The 20,782-nt window shown below is 40.0% G+C and overlaps 2 protein-coding genes across 2 annotated transcripts in view; one reads left to right on the top strand and one right to left on the bottom strand.

Annotated features, from left to right (window-relative positions):
* Positions 1-6: 6 nt before the first annotated feature.
* On the top strand, positions 7-2,465 carry LOC140936274 (uncharacterized). Its single transcript, XM_073385717.1, has 2 exons — positions 7-1,641; positions 2,024-2,465. Exons 1-2 carry the CDS (start codon positions 76-78, stop codon positions 2,300-2,302), a joined length of 1,845 nt encoding a protein of 614 aa, XP_073241818.1. The 5' UTR covers positions 7-75; the 3' UTR covers positions 2,303-2,465.
* Positions 2,295-20,782, bottom strand: part of LOC140936273 (focadhesin-like) — a 28,244-nt gene continuing 9,756 nt past the window's right edge. Inside the window, exons 20-47 of the mRNA XM_073385715.1 lie at positions 20,292-20,460; positions 19,604-19,783; positions 19,119-19,237; positions 18,957-19,049; positions 18,654-18,745; positions 17,940-17,981; positions 17,600-17,792; positions 17,325-17,479; positions 16,915-16,998; positions 16,137-16,155; positions 15,655-15,725; positions 15,151-15,295; positions 14,690-14,809; positions 14,418-14,543; positions 13,706-13,783; positions 13,257-13,325; positions 13,066-13,171; positions 12,455-12,535; positions 12,089-12,217; positions 11,387-11,511; positions 10,959-11,075; positions 9,104-9,247; positions 8,427-8,510; positions 8,141-8,255; positions 4,125-4,279; positions 3,698-3,910; positions 3,234-3,309; positions 2,295-2,651 (exon numbers count right to left, since the gene is read on the bottom strand). Coding sequence (XP_073241816.1) covers positions 2,533-2,651; positions 3,234-3,309; positions 3,698-3,910; positions 4,125-4,279; positions 8,141-8,255; positions 8,427-8,510; positions 9,104-9,247; positions 10,959-11,075; positions 11,387-11,511; positions 12,089-12,217; positions 12,455-12,535; positions 13,066-13,171; positions 13,257-13,325; positions 13,706-13,783; positions 14,418-14,543; positions 14,690-14,809; positions 15,151-15,295; positions 15,655-15,725; positions 16,137-16,155; positions 16,915-16,998; positions 17,325-17,479; positions 17,600-17,792; positions 17,940-17,981; positions 18,654-18,745; positions 18,957-19,049; positions 19,119-19,237; positions 19,604-19,783; positions 20,292-20,460 — 3,219 coding nt within the window. The 3' untranslated portion in view covers positions 2,295-2,532. The remainder of the gene's footprint in view (positions 2,652-3,233; positions 3,310-3,697; positions 3,911-4,124; positions 4,280-8,140; positions 8,256-8,426; positions 8,511-9,103; positions 9,248-10,958; positions 11,076-11,386; positions 11,512-12,088; positions 12,218-12,454; positions 12,536-13,065; positions 13,172-13,256; positions 13,326-13,705; positions 13,784-14,417; positions 14,544-14,689; positions 14,810-15,150; positions 15,296-15,654; positions 15,726-16,136; positions 16,156-16,914; positions 16,999-17,324; positions 17,480-17,599; positions 17,793-17,939; positions 17,982-18,653; positions 18,746-18,956; positions 19,050-19,118; positions 19,238-19,603; positions 19,784-20,291; positions 20,461-20,782) is intronic.

Below are 20,782 nucleotides of genomic sequence, written 5' to 3'. Positions count from 1 at the left end.
AGTAACGTCATAATGGGAATTCCTCTCGTGTTACACCTCAAGGAATAAAAAATGGGATAATCGTGTAAAAATACAATGCTGAGACAAGTTCGTCACATTTCTGAGGGAAACTTCTACGGCCTGCGAGTCACAAACAAGGCTAGAAAGCTTAACTTAGATAAAGAGCTTCGCACGCTTGAAGCGTGTAAGGACGTGCAGTCACACGTTTACAGAAAAGAGGAGAAAGAATTGATAAGTACGTTGAAAAGGCTACAGCAAACTAAACAAGATCAATTTGATTATCAACCAGATCAGGAACAGACGGCAGGACATTTAAAACGTCATCATGACGGGCACCCTAGCGCTCACGCCAAGAAACACGACGCCGAGCATCGACTCCTACGAAGACCAACTGAAAGCAGTCATGACACAAAAGTTCAAGTAAAAGTTAGATCAGACATCCGCGATCAGAGCTCTTCAAAAAAAACTCCTTGTCAAGTGAAAGTTGTTACAGATGCTTCTGATGTGAGTGTTATCATTTCTCTTTCGCCTGTAGAGTCCCAAGGAAACGATGGAAAACAAACTGCTTTTCCTCCAGTAGTGCAGCAACAAAAACAGCGAGAGGTTGGTGCAGATATTCATAGAACACAAGCATTCATGTCATGCGTTATTTGTAACTTGCCGCGACATGCTCAAGGAAGAGACAATAAAAACACTTGTACGTGTCATGTGGATCCTACTAAGCATCCTCGACGCGAAAACGAACATCAAGATATCAAAGCTTCGAAAAAAAGAAGGAAAAGTCACACAGACGATGAAGAATTGACAAGATTTGCCGCCAAAAGAGAACGAAGAAGGAGCTTGGAGATTGACGATCTTCTCCCTTACCATAAAACAAAGCATGGAAACTTACACCATTCAGCCCATCAGAAACACATGGGAAGAAGTAGAGCGTCTAGCTTCGAGGAAGACAATAAGAAAGTTGAACCCAACAAAACCCCTTCGAAAACATTAGGCTTTAGTGCGTACACAAGCTATATACCAGGTATAGGTGCTAGCGGACCGCGACACATCTTTGAGAAAACTGGAGCGTTAAATGAACACCACGAACATGAACAAGGAATGCGCAGTAGGCATACGTCCTTTAGCGAGAGCACAAATAGGAAAAATAGCCTTGATGAGGGGCGAAGTCGAAAGAGCAGTTTAACTGAGGACCGAAGTAGAGGCAATAGTGTGGGGGAGCACGACGAACCACATTACATGCGGCCCCTCAAGGGTCACTATGGATCTCGACATAATAGGGGTCGTCAAGAGGAAGAATTGCACGACCTTTATAACAGATTACACAGAATATTTCATCATGGAGAGGATAGAGCTCATAAAAAGGGACATTACCCTGGGGAACATCCTCATGCCACTCATTTACCTTTGTCAAAGTCACGCCGAAATTCAACTGACAATTCTTCAGGATCTGAAGATCCAGCTCCTGCCTTCAGCGGTTTACTACATCCTGATAATATTATTAACCACCATCACTTCCTTCCGTATGAAGCCAGCAAACATAACAAACACCGAGCTACTTATCACCACGCTACACATCCTCTATATCACCCAACTGCCTATCGTGTCACTGGAATTGATCGTCAGGGTAACCACCAGGAAGTAAGTGGTAGTTTTTTCCACCTTCCTTATTTACTTGGATTTTTGATACTATGCCTACACTTTGCCCTTATATAACAGACTGGGATTCTTTTTTTACAGGGGTCTTAGCTTTCACATTTCTGACTAGACCATGTTTCAGTTTAAGAATGAGGAACCTTGTACGTTATTGTACAGTTGCTTTTGTTCCCACATTTAGAACAAGAAATACCCGGACACTCTCCTGAGCATTTCCTCCTGTTGCCCCACTGAAGCTAAGGATGTACATATATTCCGATACACACAAGTTCACTCAGTAGTGTCGAGCTTTAAAAACAATGAGAAACAGGGACTTACATTCTCCAGATTAGCCTAGGAATACTGCATATCTCAATTTCATTTGCAGTTTTTTGTAACACCGGGTTCTACTTCTCACATTGCTGCAGCCTTCGATCGAACTCATGACCAGGACAGCGGTATTCACTCAATGCTCATGAAACTAAGGCAACTTCTGAACGTTTACCATGAAATGGACGATGAAGCACCCAGATACCCCTGGCCAAGCCCCCCTACTGTGAAATTCACAAGTGAGGAATTTCAGAAGCTTCGAAATTGCAGGTACTTAAGACTGACGAAAAGTAACATTCAGAGTCTACAACAACTAGAGAAACAAAAACCAATATGAAAAGAAATCATTTATTCTTCTGTTCTTGAACTTTGCGTCAATGTCAGGAAACAGACAAAAGATTAAGGAATATTGTTCTTTTTCAGTATAAGTAAACAACGCCAGGGCGTTTAATAATTATTAAGATTTTACAGTAAGGCGAAAACTGCAGGTATAAATGACTTGAATAAAGTTTACAGCTTTCCTCCTACAAAAATAAGGCGTCATTGCTTTGGTAACTTAACGTGGTTTTATTTGTCTTTTTGTTCACCGTTTTGATGGATAAATTTGGAATGGAAACGGCCGACTACATCTGTCCACACAGCTGTTTTCTTAAACGTCTCTGTTCCCCTCATAGATATGATTGTATCTGAAACGAAATGTAATAATCAAATGAGCTAAGGAGCTGTGCCACGCTTTTTGCTATCTTGTTAAAGGCTAAAACGTGTCTTTTTCACACCAAAGCTAATCATTCATTTTTGTTATTTAAGACGATATTTAGGCATTGAAACTGTTTCCTGTCGCGGTCTGTTGCTATGTATGGAAAGGATGGACATTGATTAAAACTTTAAAAAAAGTTGGCCCAACTTTTTCAAGTTTTAATGCTATGCCAGCAAAACTCACAAAACCAATTATTATCGTTGGTGCTCGCTGACTAAATTACTTGATATTTTTTCCATAACTCTACACTGGGAGCATTTTTTGCATTTTGGCTTAAAACAGCGAATATCCTCATTACATACTCAGCTCCTTTGACCTCCAGTGAACCAACTCAGTAATCAAACAACCAATGAAGCAATCAGGAAATGAACGTGATGGTGAACTGATTTTATCGATCGATCTTCGAGTTGAGGCGAGTTAATTACATTAGAAAATATCACAAGAGTCAGCAAGTCAGTTCACGGCAGTCATTTTATCATTCCATCAAAATATCTCAATTCAATCAAATCACCTTCCACAAGTGCGCTCTCTCGGAGATGTGTTGGAATTGTGGGGTCATCTAGTAATGATACAAGCCAGTCCAGCACCTAAATTATTTAAGAAATCGCATTTGACAATATAACTACATGTCATGAAAGACATTGTTCATCGTGAATAATGTGTATAAAGGGTTTCGTTCATTGTATGTCTCACGATTGTCGCATAGATATTGACACTATCGCCTGATGAAGACCAGCAGTACGCGGTCAAAATGTGGCAATCAATATCTATGTGAAAATCGTGAGACAAACGATAAACGAAGCTATTTAATGAAATTCCATTTAATCGCTTTAAAAAGGGTCGAGGAAATTGATGACAAGCAAGGCACAAAAAATACACCAACAAATTCATCAAAAACAACAAAACAAATCAAAAGCACACGAACAATTTAAACACGTAATACAACGCAAAAAATGTAGCATTCTTTTATTTTACCTTTCCCGCGACTGGTGCCCAGGGCTCTTCACGCAACAAAGTTGACAATGTTAGGGGCAGTAACCATGGCAACCTCTCCAGTGATTCACAACATGTGGTTATTTGGCCCACTGTAGGCTGATTTGAAGGGAAGGGTGCAAGTGCTTGAAGTATGGGAACGGTACACCAAGCAGCTGATACCATGGACAAAACGGTGAAACAATTTAACAACACCTGTAAGAAAAATACTAGAAGTGAGTAGAACTTTTTTTATCTTGGATTGTTTCTTTTGCCAGTTAGGGATGCGGGACGTTCTTAAAGGATTTTTGTCTTAGCCTATTTATAAATTATGCACGCAGATAAACCAGAATGGGGTAAACATTGATGAAACTTGGAAAAGACATTAAGAGAAACATCACGAAGTTAAGAACGACAATTTAACCATTACCCTGTGCGCGGAGGTTTTTGAACCATCCTGGAGTGCAATTTTAAACAGACTAATCAGTTCCAAAAACAAGAGCAACTTGTCGTCATGTTTAAAGATGTGATCAGCGGCAATTACAACACTACTGACGTAACATAAGAATTCTTTGCACTTTTCTCCTGCAAAACAAAAAAATGTTTTTAACTTTTGATCTCTGTTATTTTAAGTCTAGAATTAAGTCATTCAAAGGCAACGCAATGCTGCCATGTGAAAAAGAAGGGACGAGAAGGAGGAAGAAAGAAGCAATTATACATCACTCGAAAATTCGCCACTCTTGTAACGTGTCCAACCTGTCCGCGCTGGCAGCTAGACTTATATGGCCTTTATTTCACCTAACTCTTAGATTATTTCACCGAAGCTTCGGAGTGCTAAAACCGAGATGTTTTTATAAGGGTCCTTATAGCTTACAGCGAATAGTACTGTTACGTCCACAAGTGGTACCGCATTTATTCGACTATAAGCCGAGAACCTCAACTTTAAACTTGTAGAATCAGCATAACCAAGAACGAAAGATAAATCTAAAACACTCGGCTAGCGATTCGTTACCAGACTTTTAACTACTGTGAAACTTAACAATTTCGGAAAAAAAGTGACCTTCTCTGGGAAAAAGTACAATTGTTGTTTGGGTTTTTCGCTGCTATCAATCTTTCCACGTGTCTTCATCGCATGATGCATGAAAAGATCACATAAATCGTCTTTCTATCAAAGCAAACCACATCAGCTCGCGTTGCCTTCGTCGGTTATTCTTTCATGTTACGCTTACGCCAAATAGACCTACTGTTTCATATAATAGTAATAGAATGTCCATACTCATGTATACCCTGTATACCCATGTACACCCTGTATACCCAGTAGACCTTATATACCCTGTATACCCATGTATACCCAGTATACCTTGTATACCCTGTATACCCATGTATACCCAGTATACCTTGTATACCCTGTATACCCATGTATACCTTGTATACCCTGTATACCTATGTATACCCTGTATTCCCTGTATACCCATGTATACCTTGTATACCCTTTATACCCATGTATACCCTGTATACCCCGTATTCCCATGTATACCCTGTATACCTGGTATACCTTGTATACCCTGTATACCCATTTAGTATATACTAAAACAGTGGATAGCGTTTTTCGCGCGCTCTGATTGGCTACTCAATCAGTGAATATCCTGCACTATTCACTGATTCACCTCCAGTTCCTCCGAGCGAGCGACGCCAAACTCGCGTAAGTTGCGAGCAAAATGCCTTCCCGGTTTGCTGCCGTAAGCAAACAAAGAAATTTCACAACTAATCAAGCAAGCTGTTTCCGAAATACACGAAGAAGGTGACGAAGTTCGGATTGGAAGTTTTAATAGGTAAAACTTTGACTTTTTGACACGAATTTATCGATAAAACCGGTGAAAAAGTTTTTTGTTTACAAATGCAAATTAAGTTTAAGTCTTGCGTTAATTTATTTAGTTGAGTTGTTCATAAATAAGCTTAAAACTAAATTTAATAATCTTTTTTTATAGAATGATTTTAAATACAAAAAGAATTCACAACTCCTTTTGAAGAAATTTTCCCGCAAGAGCTAAACAAATGCCTTCAAAAGTTTTAATTGTCGGCAAGAAAAAGCGACGGCCGCGGCCGCCCGGTCATTACGCGCCAAAATTGTAATCGTTGGCAACAGTATTTGAGTTAAAAATCGTCATTTTTGTGCTCAATTATCTCACTGTTTTAGTATATACTAAAACAATTATTCACCTCAGTGTCGGTGGCTAGTCGTGGATATTTACCTCACTGCTTCGCAGTTCGGTAAATATCCAGGACTAGCCACCTCCACTTCGGTGAATAATTGTTATATATACCTTGTATACCCTTTATTCCGATGTATACCCTGTATACCCTGAATACTCGGTATACCTTGTATACCCTGTATACCCATGTATACGTTGTATACCCTGTATACCCGTGTTTACCTTGTATACCCTGCCGTACCAATATATACCCCATATAACCTGTATACCCAAGTACTCCCTGTATACCTATGTATACCCTCTCCGGTGAATTAAGGAATGGGTCAGAGTTACATGAGGGGTTTTATGACTTGATGTTGTTTTTTCCAGTATCTTCCTTTATTTTAATCTTAGACCGCTGTGTTTAAGACCAGAACCACTTTGGACCTTAAACACTCCTTTTTTTTAGATCACGTGACCAGCCACGCCCATAATTATGCAAAATTTGGACTTTGCAGATTACACCAGTTTACTGAATGTGACAACAATCGTTTTTCCTTCCATAATATTTCATTTACATTCAGATAGGCTTAATTAATCGGGGATTTGTGAAATGATCTATTCCTTCGTAATTATTAGATATTTTTCTCTCGTCCCAGTCTCCCTCTTAACAAGAAACGTTATAGATTACAAAACGTAGATAATTTGAGAAAACCCCGATTAATTCCATAAACTTTGTGTCAATAGTCATTGACAAAAAGTGAATTAAATTACAAGTGTTATTTATAAAGTGGTGTAAATTTGGATTGAAATAAAAAGCCAAAAATGGGTGTGGCAAGTCACGTGACACAGATAATACATTAGTAATAATGAAAAATGAATGCTTATGGAGAGTAGAAATTGAATTTAAAATATTAATACGAAAGGTAAAATCCCTACTAAAACAGACCACCCCCCTCCAAATTTGCAGTGCCCCATTCCTTAATTCACCGGAGCTGTTTACCCTGTATACCCTGTATACCCATGTATACCTTGTATACCCTGTATACCCATGTATACCCTCTATACCCTGTATACCCAGTATACCTTGTATACCCTGTATACCCATGTGTACTCTGTATACCCTGTATATCCATGTATATCTTGTTTACCCTGTATACCCATGTATACCTTTTATACCCTGGATACCCATGTATACATGGGTATACAGGGTAAACATGAGTATACAGGGTATACAGGTTATACACAGGTATACAGGGTATACAAGGTATGCATGGGTATACAGGGAATACAGGGTATACAAGGTATACATGGGTATACAGGGGTACACAGGGGTATACAGGGTATACAGGGTAAACATGGGTATACAGGGTATACAGAGTATACAAGGTATACAGGGTATACATGGGTATACAGGGTATACAAGGTATACAGGGTATACATGGGTATACAGGGTATACAGGGTATACATGGGCATACAGGGAATACAGGGTATACAAGGTATACATGGGTATACAGGGGTATACAGGGGTATACAGGGTATACAGGGTAAACATGGGTATACAGGGTATACAGAGTATACAAGGTATACAGGGCATACATGGGTATACAGGGTATACAAGGTATACAGGGTATACATGGGTATACAGGGTATACAGGGTATACATGGGTATACAGGGTATACAAGGTATACAGGGTATACATGGGTATACGGGGAATACAGGGTATACATGGGTATACAGGGTATACAAGGTATACATGGGTATACAGGGTATACAAGGTATACGTGGGTATACATAGGTATACAGGGAGATAAACAGTCTATTACTATTACATGAAGGATATATCTATTTGGCGTAAGCGTAACATGAAAGAATAACCCCTTCGTCTGTGCTAAGTAACCAGGCAAATGTTTCGAAGCATAAGTTTGACCAAACATGGCGGATTGTTTACACATTCCTTGACATCTTTCATTTGTTTTACACCTTCCCTCGTTGTAAAAGGCTTACCAGTTTGAGAGTTTAGTTGCGAGACCTGTTTTATATTTTGACAATCTGGGACTGAATTTCTGTGCTTAGCTAACTTAACATTCAGATTCGTAGTTACTAATAGGATTGTCCCGGCAGTGATAGACAACTTTTTCTTAACTGCTTTAGAATAGATAGCTTTAGAATTTATATAATAAATTTACATAACAATCATTTGGTATCACTTTAAAAATGACAAATCAAACAGATATCAACAGTTTACTTACCACTGATATCAGCTGTTAGTATCCCTGACTCAATACAAGGCATAAGCCATTTCATCGGCGCTTTTCCATTAGCAATCGCGTTACATCGAATAACTAACGCTTTCGTGGTAATGGTCTAAAAAACAACAACAAAAGGAACTGATTTTTAATACGTAGAAGAGAAAGAAACGAGGAAAAAACTAATGAAGTTACCATGGGGTCATACCACTGTTTCAGTCAGACAAGTTCAACACCATTTTTTGTAAGAGACATTGTTTTTCTAAAGTACACTTCAGTTTTTACTAACCTGGGTATCGTCAACAATGCTTTCAACGTCATTAACAGGTACCAACGTTAAGCAGCGAGCAAGTAACGTTAAACAAGCATGATCCTGAAAAGAAATTAAAGCAGACAGATCGAATCACTGTTAAACGGCGTTGCCATTTTAATTTCTTTGGTCGAGGTTTTCTGATTACTACATCACCTAAAACGGACGTCTTCGAAGAAGAATACACTGTTAATATTTGGCCTAAAAAGGCTTAAGGTAGGGTTAGTGTCAAAACGGGAGTAGCAATATTTCAAAGACAATTAGTACCAAGAAATAAATTCGACTTCTTTACGGTATAAAAGAACTAAACAAAAAATTCAAATTGGAGGTGCGACGATATTTCATTTTTGTTAAGTAGATAAGTACGCATGGTAGGTAAGAAAGCTCCTTTAACTAATAACTGATATTTCTCAGAATTATTCCCCAAAAGAGTGCACTTAAGGTTTCTAATGTATGGTCAAGTGGTATCTTGCAATGAAAGGTCTCTGTGCCGGTAACCATGCAAATCTATGATGTCAGAGGTCGCCGGACAGTGGGCTGTTAGCCGCTAAATGATGTCAGAAAGTACTAAACCGAAAGTTCAATTACAAGTTGTCGCTATTTTTCTTGTTACACTTAGGTCAAAAAATACTTAACATAGTTAATAGTTAACTTACTGAGATATCCTGTGTGCAGCTGCAGGCGTTGTAAATGTGCCGCAAAGCTGTTATGGTCCAGCCAATCACTGATTGAGGTGGATCCTGTAACTTTAGCACTGACAGATGAGCTTCCAGTATGGCGACCGTGTTTACAGCATGACCCTTCAAAATGGAAACTTGTTTTTAATATTTAAATTTTTTGCCCCCGCAAAGGCCGGAACCCGAGGAGGCACCGGCCCTAAATTCCCCCGCGTAGAGAAGTGTCGTTGTTTTCGTCGTAATGATAATGTGCGAAATCTTCTCGATTTAAGTATCGTTGACAATTTTTGCTCACTGCATAAGTATAAATGAAGCAAAATCAAAATACGACTGCCGCGATTGATCATAATCGTGCCAATTCGTGACCATCCTTGACTTTTTCATCAGTCCCTGAAAAAGACTGGCCGTTGTAGAGAGGTTGTTTTGGCAGCTGGGGACATGCGGTGGTGGCAGTTGCCGTTGTAGAGAGGTTATTTTGGCAGTTGGGGACATGCGGTGGTGGCCGTTGCCGTTGTAGAGAGGTTATTTTGGCAGCTGGGGACATGCGGTGGTGGCCGTTGCCGTTGTAGAGAGGTTATTTTGGCAGTTGGGGACATGCGGTGGTGGCCGTTGCCGTTGTAGAGAGGTTATTTTGGCAGTTGGGGACATGCGGTGGTGGCCGTTGCCGTTGTAGAGAGGTTATTTTGGCAGTTGGGGACATGCGGTGGTGGCCGTTGCCGTTGTAGAGAGGTTATTTTGGCAGTTGGGGACATACGGTGGTGGCCGTTGCCGTTGTAGAGAGGTTATTTTGGCAGCTGGGGACATGCGGTGGTGGCCGTTGCCGTTGTAGAGAGGTTATTTTGGCAGTTGGGGACATGCGGTGGTGGCCGTTGCCGTTGTAGAGAGGTTATTTTGGCAGTTGGGGACATACGGTGGTGGCCGTTGCCGTTGTAGAGAGGTTATTTTGGCAGCTGGGGACATGCGTTAGTGGCCGTTGCCGTTGTAGAGAGGTTATTTTGGCAGTTGGGGACATGCGGTGGTGGCCGTTGCCGTTGTAGAGAGGTTATTTTGGCAGCTGGGGACATACGGTGGTGGCCGTTGCCGTTGTAGAGAGGTTATTTTGGCAGTTGGGGACATACGGTGGTGGCCGTTGCCGTTGTAGAGAGGTTATTTTGGCAGTTGGAGACATACGGTGGTGGGCGTTACCGTTGTAGAGAGGTTTAAATTAGAGTAAATTTATGAACTGTCCGCCGGGACAAAATAAAATTGGCCGTTGCAGAGAGGTGGCAGTTAGTCGAGGTTCGACTGTATTTATAGTGACAAACCTAACAGTAAACGAAAGCTAACCATTTCGAGTCATTGCTTAGCCCTAATCACTTTGTTCAGTGCTTAACACAAATCACTATAACTTTTTTCGCAAAGTTTTAAAATGTTATAACCTAAGAGCATAGAAATATAGAGATTACGTATTGAATATTTAAAGACTTATTTCAAAATAACCGTCATATCTAAGGCGGGGGCAGATGTAGTGAGAACTATTGCTAGTTTCATCAAAATGTTGAGAAAACAATCCCACTCCAACTCACGGTGCGTGACATATTAATTTATCGGTTTCATTACTTAACAGTAATTTCTATTTTTAACGTAGCGTGTTTTCTACACAGTGTTACAAATATTTATCTATTTGTCAACTTCGAACGTTTTCGACATGACCATATATGAACCTAGTTCCATGGCCTTAGAAGTAAACGAAAGATCCCGTTGAGGAAGCTCAGAACTTTTCTTTCTAGCACAAACCATAATTCCCATGAAAATTTCCTCTTTCAATTTACACTACAGTACATACTCATCTTACCGATTCATTCTTCAAAGGCACTGTGAGCACTTCTTCATAAAACCTTCTCAACTTTGACGATGAAACGACATAAACTAATCGTGAAAGGTTCTTCAGTAACGTTCTTCTGCACGAATCCTGAATAATATTGAACAACATGAAGAAAGGTTGTCTATTGTTATTTATTTTGTAAATATTATTATTACATTATTGTTAAAAACAAAGGAAACCAATACTGTGCGACTGGTCTCAAAATTCGATCCTTAATTAGGCTGCGCTTCGTTGGTTTGTTTGTTTTTTCGTTAAGCCATTTTTGGTGACTGGTTATAAAACGGTCTTTGTGTTTGGTATATTACTTGAAAAGTTAAAATGGTTGATATCAACACTGCGGACACTCGTTTAGTTTATACTAAGCACAGCGTTTGTATTCTTAAGCGCTGGTCTCTTACCCCCAATCCCATGAATACTTCGGGGCTTAACAAGGAAGACAGGAAAGATGACAGACCGCAGGAGGAGGTAGCGGTCCTGGCTTGATCCACGGCAAACTGAATACACAACTGGCTTGTCTCCTCACCTAAAACGAGGTGCATGGGAAATAAGATCATTGAATACTCTGTCAACTTGATGAAAGTAAATTAAGTACGCGCGTTGCTTCATGAAGAAAGCTAGACAATAGGGCCATTCTTACATAAGACGCGTCTTAAATAAGACGCGAACTTTCCGTATAAACGGCACATTTCGTCTAAAATAAGACGCGACTTAGCTAAGACGCGTCTTATTTTAGAACAGCCCTTAACACCTGTTCTTAGATAAGACGCGTCTTAGCTAAGACGAGAAACACTTTGTATAAATGACCTTCGCGTCTTACGTAAGACGCGAACGCATAGTATGCATGCGTTAATTTTTGGCGGGAAAATTTTCGCGCCTTGTTGGTTGCCGTTGCTACGGGCAACATTCACATGAAAACGAGTCAAGAACAGAAATAAGACGCGAACCATTTAAACGAGCTGTTCTCGTCTTAGATGAGACATGCTCGTATAAATGGTACAGTTCGCGTCTTATTTAAGACGCGTCTTATGTAAGACGCGTCTTAATTTCCTCGTATAAATGGCCCTAATTTCTACAGAGTTTAACGGATACATAAAGCTTACCAAAATTTGCTCTCAATATAGGACTAAGCACCGCTGCCCAGTTTACTGGAGGTAACGTCACTTCAGCACCGCTGATAAGCGATTCTAGTACCGCGGGCACCAGCTTTCCAGAAAAGCTCACATAAGGACCTGCAATTGTTCACAAAAATAAGTTAAATGGTCCCCCATCGTTCAGTTTAATACAGTCACCGCCTCCCCAGCCCCCCACCCCTCCCCCCACTCCCAAAACAGGAAAAAAAGAAAATAACCATACTTCCAGATGAACACCGTCGCCATTAACAAGTTTCGAAACATACCTCTTAGTGGCATAACAGAAGAATCTTCATAACGATAAATTAGTTATAGCGGATTATAAATCATACCCACCTTTCTTTCCAGCTTGAACAAGAAAATCAAACAGCGGCCTTAACGCACTGTCTTCTGGAAGGTAGCCATAGTCTGATGGAACTGAACAAAAATTAAACTAAATTTTCAATCTTCCGTCAAAGAATTTCCCGGCCTTCGTTCACACAGAAACGATGAAAATTTGCAAGTGATTATAGACATAAGAGGTTTTTCCTCACTTCTCAACACAAAAAAACAGTATGCCAACAGTCAAACGATGAAAGCACTTAGGATCAAACAGTAGCAACGAAATCACTGGTTGAGACGGAAGGCATCTACACATCTGGAGTAAATAGAGAAACGCACCCAAATATCCTCATTTCTTACTTTGTTGCTCTGTTGAATTTCCGTCGTTTAAGTCTCATACTGCACTAAATACAAAGTATTCACCACTAGCCGTGTTAAGCCTTGTTACCACCTCGGACACGTTTCGGACGGCAGCATAACCACATACGCATCTGGATTAGCGAACTGTCTTTAAATAGGACAAAAACTTAAAGAGGCAGTTTTTATCAATAAGACACTGCCTCCGGCTGCTTTAATATGCTTACTGATGTATTTAAGGAGCGGAGTACTCAGTATTAAAGACTTACCTCTTTTCGTGTTTACTATGCTGCCACTCGTGGAAGCTGCGTAAAGTTGACCGAGCAGCCACGACAAGTTGGAACAAAGGCCAACATCTTCTGGACGTGAAATAATCTGTAATCACAAAAAAAATATATACTATCAGTTGTAATACTTTAAGGCAAACTGTAACAAGTAAAATAACTAGAAAGCATCCCACCTGTTGCAGAAATTTTATAATGTTTCTTTCACTAGAGGGAAAAATGCCCACCGCATCGGAGGAATCAAACTAAAAAAGACAACAACAAACTAAGAATAAAACTTAGTTTACTTGTAATGAACATAAACGATGACGGAGGAAGTGGACGACCTAGGTCAAAGTTGACTAGACAATTTCTTTGTTCCCGGTAAATGCCAAACCATGGTCTGCGCAATTTATTTCGGGCAATGAAACATGCATTCGTGAACCAAGCTAAACTGATTGAAAAAGTAAAGAATAATATTTAAGTCCTGATATAGAGGCCCGCATTGCTGGATTTATTGCGTTTGATCACTACACACGTGAAGAAAACAAGAGTCTTTTAGGCAGAAAAATATACCAAAGGAAGTTTTTTTGCAGGCCAGCTATTACTTTTTCAAGAATAAATCTGTGCTTGTAAGTTTACTTACGATAAACAGACTTTGGTCTGAACCCAGAAGTCCCATGACTCCATTCAGAGCAGCAAGCCGTTCAAGCTCCGAAGTATCCTGCAAGCACAACGTAAATGGCGGGAAGCGTACTGTGAGTATTTATTTTCCTCCTCTATCTCTTACACTTACAAGGGTCATTACAAGGCTGATTCACCACCTTACTTATAGAGCGGTTTTCACTTGACTGTCGAAAGTAATTGAGGAATTGGTTTGGTTTTGGTTTTACTACGCCCTTTGGTTGGCTAGTGTATTTACTTTGGTTTTGGTTTTACGACAGTCAAGTGAAAACCGCTCTATTATTGAGATTATGTCATGTATCCATAATTATTCCAGTCCTAACAGTGTGCAGGAAGTTAGTCACATAAACCTAGTTTAATGGCGGCCTTAGCGGGCTGCTGTGAGTCCCTTGTTCCCCAACAATAGATCACCTGAACTAGTAACCATAATATAACAGATCAGTTCACACCTCTACAAAAAGAATTCGGGTTTTTCCGCGTCACCTATGTTGCTAACGTTAATTGATGTTACGCAACCACTAGGCTTTTTGTTGTTTTGTTTTGTTTTTGTTTTTGTTTTTTCATTTATGAGAAAATTTGTTTCTATTCCACAGAACAGGAGCCAATCCAACTGCAGTTATCATTATCATTATTTTAAAATTATTTTTTGTTACATTTATTCTCCACATTCCTACCTCTCTTTCAAGAATAGTTCGCCAGACTTCACCTTGATCTTTAGCTAACTGAACAACTCCACCATGACCACATGACACGAGTCCATGAAGAAGCACGCCATACGACAAGGAGACTCCATAAGCGGCCTGCTGCCAGCCGGTAAAACAACTGAGGTAAGCAAATGGTGACCAACTATTCTTGGTAAAGCAACATGTTACAAGGTGTGCTGGGTAAGAAAATGGCAAGTGTACTTAAATACTGGTCACACACTCACTCGTTATATTCAACTTACCTGACAGTGCCTGTCTGCAATCTTTTGAATTTTATCAGCGCAATTTTTAGCTTCATCAACAGACAAAAGACCAGTGTGAAAAGCATTTACACAGACAAGCGCCACGCTGAAGCATAAGCTCTGCAAGAAATCATCAAAAACCATTCGAATGTGAGCATTGTGAGGTCTATGGTACTGAAATACAAAATTGCTGCCCGTGTGTATCGTGGAGTATAACTACCTCTTACTTAAAACACCAGGGGCAGTTTGGAGCTCAGAGGATGCAAAGACTTAACCCATGCGTTGCCTTAGCGTGATCAAGTGCTGCAGTGTTGTACCATGCACAAAACCCGAGAAAAATTGTGTCCTACTTCAAAGTAGGAAAAACAAAAAGTTTTCTGTAATACTTTCTAGTAATCCCATTAATGATTTCTATAAGTAACTCACGAAAAGTGGCGACAGCAGCAGAGAAGCGTTCTTACCTGGAGTCTCTGATCTTCAATATGTTCATCATCCAGCATGGTAATCAACTTGTTATACATGTTGGTCATATGAACTCTGGAATCAACCACACTTTCCTTACAAATGAAAGACAAAGCTAGTCCAAGTCCCAAACAAGCGCCCTCACTGGGAAAACAATACAGAGTGTAAGTTGTTATGAAAACATCATTGATTAATCAGGCTGAGGGTTCTACAACTAACCGCCTGAATCACACAAAACCCTACATGTTGGATGAGTAAACGTGATGCTACATGGGACGATTCGCAACAACGACTTTTAGCGCAACACAGCGTTGTAATGCTGGAACACTGTTGTAACCATTCGAAACAATGTCGCAACAATATTGCCACGCTGTGTTGCGCTAAAATAGTCGTTGCGAATCGTCTCGTGTAACATCACCTTAAAAGGTTCGTTAGTTGTTTTACAGGTGAGTTTGATTCCTGAGTGACATATTATAAACACTAAGTAAGAATAAATTCCGTACGTATTTTCTGCGTTCTGTTCTAGGCCAGCATTCTCCAATGCATCTAAAGCTGTAGTCATCAACAAATAACCCTGCAAAAATATGACACAACATGTACCACTTTTCACTTTACTCAATTATATACGAAGGGTAGGTTCTCAGGTCTTTACTACCACGTAGGTTGCGCTAAGATTACAATCGGTGACACAATTAGTTGAGAACCTTTGCAAGCATCTCCCACTTTTTACCGACTCTATCTACATCAAAAGGGAAACAGAAAGCTTTGCCTTCCTGCCCCCTCTAAACAATGTTGTGCTACGGTTTAAGCTACTCGGAGGAAACAACAAACAACCCAAATTTGAATGGAGGAGTGGTCGTGATTGTTTTTTCCCCGAAATACATCTATTTGACGACAGTGTCTACTCAATCTTGCCACCGGAAGTAAGGTTGTTGGTGGGCTGGTTTAGAAGATAAATTCTTCATAAGATATTCAGCATGCTCACCTCTTTGCCACACAGATCACTGAAAAAAAGACGTGACAAAAAAAAGGAATAGTTGAAATATATTTACACCAGCAAACAATCTTTGAATCTTTCTGTAAGGATGATGTTACACGGGACGATTCGACGCGACGATTTTTAGCGCCGCAACACAACGTTGCAATGTTGGAACGATGTTGTAAGCATTCGAAACAACATGGCAACAATATTGCACCGCTGTGTTGCGCTAAAAATCGTCGTTGCGAATCGTCTCGAGTAACATCACCTTAAGAACCACTGAGGGGCTGAGCTGAGGGGCACAATGAGAACTGTCCTGGATCCGTACGATTTTAAATTATAAGATTGCGTCTTCAAAAGCTGCATGTTTCGTGATCTAAGGCTACAGCAAGGTCTATAAAGGTCTAATAGATCCTAGAGATAAACAGGTGCCATGCCATTCACCACTTCACGTTGCGAATTGTCCCGTGTAACATCACCTTTAAGCTCCTATCCATGAGATAAAGACAAAAGGCTATGACGTCATCGGCGTTAATGTATTCCTTTGCAAGGAAATGAAATTTCTCCGCAAAAAACCGATAATTTCATCTATTTTATACTACTAACGTTTGTAATATTAAGTAAGCGTGTAACAGATACATACGAATCAAAGCTATGATAACCACCCACTGCGCTTTGTTATCTTTTGGTTCAGAATTAAAATGAAAGCAATTTTGAGCGATTCTAACCATAAAATAGTACCAGAACAGAATAGGAGTTAGTAAAGCCCAGTGTTCAGCCATACCTGAAATGTTCTTCATAGAGTCTGCTCAGGAAAAGACCCAGTCCTAAGGAGCAAGTCATCTGGACCACAGAAGAACTTCCAGCTCTAAACAAAGGGGCAAAATGCAATTGCAACCACACACTTGGAAACGTGAAATCAATTGGCTTTAAAACCTGTCATACGCCCGTCTAATGCTTGTTTGTTTGTTTGTTTTTTACAGGTCAAGACGACCGGCTGGCTACAAGGCTCATGGTGTATGATGCTACTGATTCAGAAGCAGTTACATAATTGTGAACATTAGAAGTACTTTAATATAGCTTTGTTTCTTCAGTTATATTTGACGAAATGGAAAACGTCTCTAGATTGTTCCATACTGCAACTCTAAGAGCAAACAACAGCCCAAGTAATCAATATATCTTGGCGGGACTTACTTGGCCTGTCCAGGGATCCATTGTTTCAACAGCTCTGCCATACTATGAATTCTATCAGTGTCGAGCGTGACAAGCGACGGTACCAGCAGTGACAACGACAGAGCAGCACAAGAGCGAGCTAACAGCGAACTGGCAGTAGAGGTCGGAGAAGATACCTGAAAAGAAAGGGGTGTTAGGGTCAAAAACATGGAAATACTAAGGTCTAGAACTTTTCACTCAAAACAGAAGTCAACCAGCTTTAAACGTAATACAAAGACTAAGTAAAGTAAAAAAACCTGTTGACACCAGGTAAGAGTAGGTCCTTTAGGTTTGTAATTGCCATCAAGTACCACCATGATTGTATCGGTCACCATGGTCAGCCAGTCCGTATTCCTCCCTGAGTCGTTCTGCTTTTGTGCATATAAGGACACAGCATGTGCTAGGCCCGCTAGTGCAAACACTGAATTACCTTGTACAGATGGGTTTCCCCTAAAAACAAAACAACTCAATGATAATCACCGCTATTGCTTGTTCTGCCCTCTGAGAAGGTATTTTCTTCATGCTCCAAACTTGGCAAACTTTGTATGATGGATGGATCAAAATTCGCTACAGGCTTAAGTTGAGATTTTCCTTTACCTGGAAGCTGCTTTCAGTTGTTCGGTCATCTGGTCCCTAACCCTAAAGTAAATACAATTTTAACAGTTTGAAAAAATGCTTAACAAAAAAAAAAACATTTACTATTCTTAATCCATATGATTTTCTTCAAATACCTTTGTGAAGTTAATTTCTAGAACTGAGGGTGAATTGTTCTTCCAGTTTTTACAAAATATGTATTTTTGGCACGGAATAATGACCAAAAGGCTAATGGATAGCTAATTGTTCACTTTTTTCGTGTTTTGGTCGACCACTTTCAACTTAAGCCATTTATAAACGCACGACCTTCCTTCCAGTACTTCGCGAGCATAAATTTTCAAGCAGAATATTAAAATTTCTAGAACTTTCCTCTTTTAAAACTTCGTTTGAGCGGGAAGCTTCACAAATTTGCCATAGAATGAATGAATTTGATTGGCATCGATCTCCTCGTAGTAATGAAGCGATCAGGTCATGATTTTAGCATATCAGCAGAAAAATACTTTTGCTTCAAAACTGATCCATGAATTGTCTTAATCAACTTTAGATTTGGAGTATAACATTCAAAGACATTTTAAGGCCATCATCCATAGCGCAAAACTTCTCGATTCCCTGTGACAATTTCCCTTTTGACCATTCTAGGTAGGGTCATTTCTTAAGGAAGAGCTTTGATTTTGCAAAGTTTTTGGGATTAGTGGTTATCATCACATTTTGTATTACCAAAGCCACGAATTCATTTGTCTGGTTTTCAGTTCTTCAACGTCCTGGATATGGCCATGACTGTACTGCATGTCTAACTCGGCTTTGCGGCCCTACAATAAAAAAAAATCAGGCACACAATAAACAAACATTAAAAACGAGTTTTTTGCACCTTCCTTTTTTATATCAGTGGCGAAACGTCAGGAGAACGAGACCTGTACAATGGCAGTTTTCTATTCTTTTGTTTATTTTGACTAACAAACAACCATTTTGAACTACCTTAACAATCTGCGCAGTTGGCCCGCTGCTGTAAAGATCACATACCTCAAGACAAGCTTCATAAGCACGGACCATAAACAAAGACCAGGCCTGTGGAATGAGTAGCGTCCTGTGCCACTCAGATGGATGAACAGGTACCTGAAAAACAACGTACCTATCTTTAGTCAGTGAATGTTTGAGTGTAATTGTAGTGTCAGCTCGGTTTACCTCATGAAGCAATGACTCCAGCATCTGTCTGTATTTTCGAGCACAACTAACCAGATATCTTCTGAGTCGCTTTCCTTGGTGTTCTTCAAAAGGAGGCTCAAAGCTAAACAACACTCCAGCTATGAACGGTAAAATCGAGATAGACATAATCACCACTTCTTCTTATAGTCCACCTTCTTGGAGCAGAGGACCCTTCTTTGAAGCATTTCTAGTGAGTAGGTATCCTCTATAAAGAAGGTTAACAGTTTTCTTGTTTACGTTTAATACGTCCCCTGACTGAGGGTATTTTGCTTTACATCATTAGTCAATACTTAGTACGAGTTCAAATAAAGAAAATGACACTCTGAAATTATTTTGAGCTTTGCCTTAACTTTATCACAAATACTTCTAATTTATTAACAACGCACTCATAGAGCCAGAAGAATAAAGATACCGGTCCACAGACACCATCTTTTGACAGGTAAAGCGTGATCAATATTTAGTACCGGCTAGTCCTTGGGTTAGCCCCGGAGTTTTGGATTTCTCGTAATGAGACATCAGGAACCCTGGAATGGACTGCAAGTTCCTGTCGTGGGATAACGTGGTACGTGAAATACTCTGGGAGAAGCCGCGTGGTAGCGAGCCAGCTTCCCTTCTAATAACACTGGATAGAAGCTTCTGAAAACCTGCATCAGGTAAAAAGAAAACAGTTTATTTCAATTTGTCGCTACCTTCAATTGTTTTAAAATTCCTTAATCGTTGATACATAGTGCATACATAGGGGAGCAAGGGTGGCGCAGTGGTGAGAGCGCCCGCCTCCCACCAATGTGACCCGGCTTCAACTCCCGGCGTTGACGCCATATGTGGGTTAAGTTTGTTGTTGGTTCTCTCCCTTGCTCCGAGAGATTTTTCCCCGGGTAGTCCGGTTTTCCCCTCTCCTCAAAACCAACACTTTCAAATTCTAATTCGATCTGGAACGCACGGACACGTTTAAACGAGATCATATGAACTCCTATGTGCTTCGTGGGTAAACAAGCAATGCACAATTTTTTTTTTTTTAGTGCGCCGCCGTTGATACGCGTAAGTTCTCTTCATTGTCACCCAGTAGGCGTTATGTGTGTAGGCTTACGCGGGCCACCTTTTTTCCATGTTTAGGAGTATACAAAGTGTAACCTAATTAAACCATCTTTGTACCTGAGAGACCCTGTTGGTTGATTGTTTGAAGCAATGCAACATACGCTGCACCTGGCGGTATTGAGTTATCTATGGATTTCTCTACAGCAACCATGTCTTCGTTCTCATCACCAGCACCACGAACCAGCGTCTTTGAGGCCATCAATTTCGCCCTTAGTGGATGATATATCTAAGGACACGAGGAAAAATTTTAAAACAAAAATCAACAACATAACAGATACTTGACGTTTCGATGGCTTCATGTCATCATTATCAAAAGATATTAAAGAAATAAACATGATTCGTGGAAATGTATATAGAAAAAGAAAGTGCGAAAAATGCATGTAAAATTAAAGCATGAAAATGGACAAATAACAATTAAATAAAGATTTTCGCACGAATGGAGTCTGGTTGAGTGTTTAGCGCGTAGGTCTTTTACCTCAGATAATTAACATCTGGAACATCAGACACTCTAGTTTCCTTCGGCAGTTCTTAAGGATTTTAAGGTTCTC

The sequence above is a fragment of the Porites lutea genome, chromosome 5 (assembly GCF_958299795.1).
Source record: "Porites lutea chromosome 5, jaPorLute2.1, whole genome shotgun sequence".
Taxonomy (NCBI): Eukaryota; Metazoa; Cnidaria; class Anthozoa; order Scleractinia; family Poritidae; genus Porites; species Porites lutea.
Note: the sequence above shows the minus strand (reverse complement) of the source record. Positions and strands in the feature narration are given on the sequence as shown.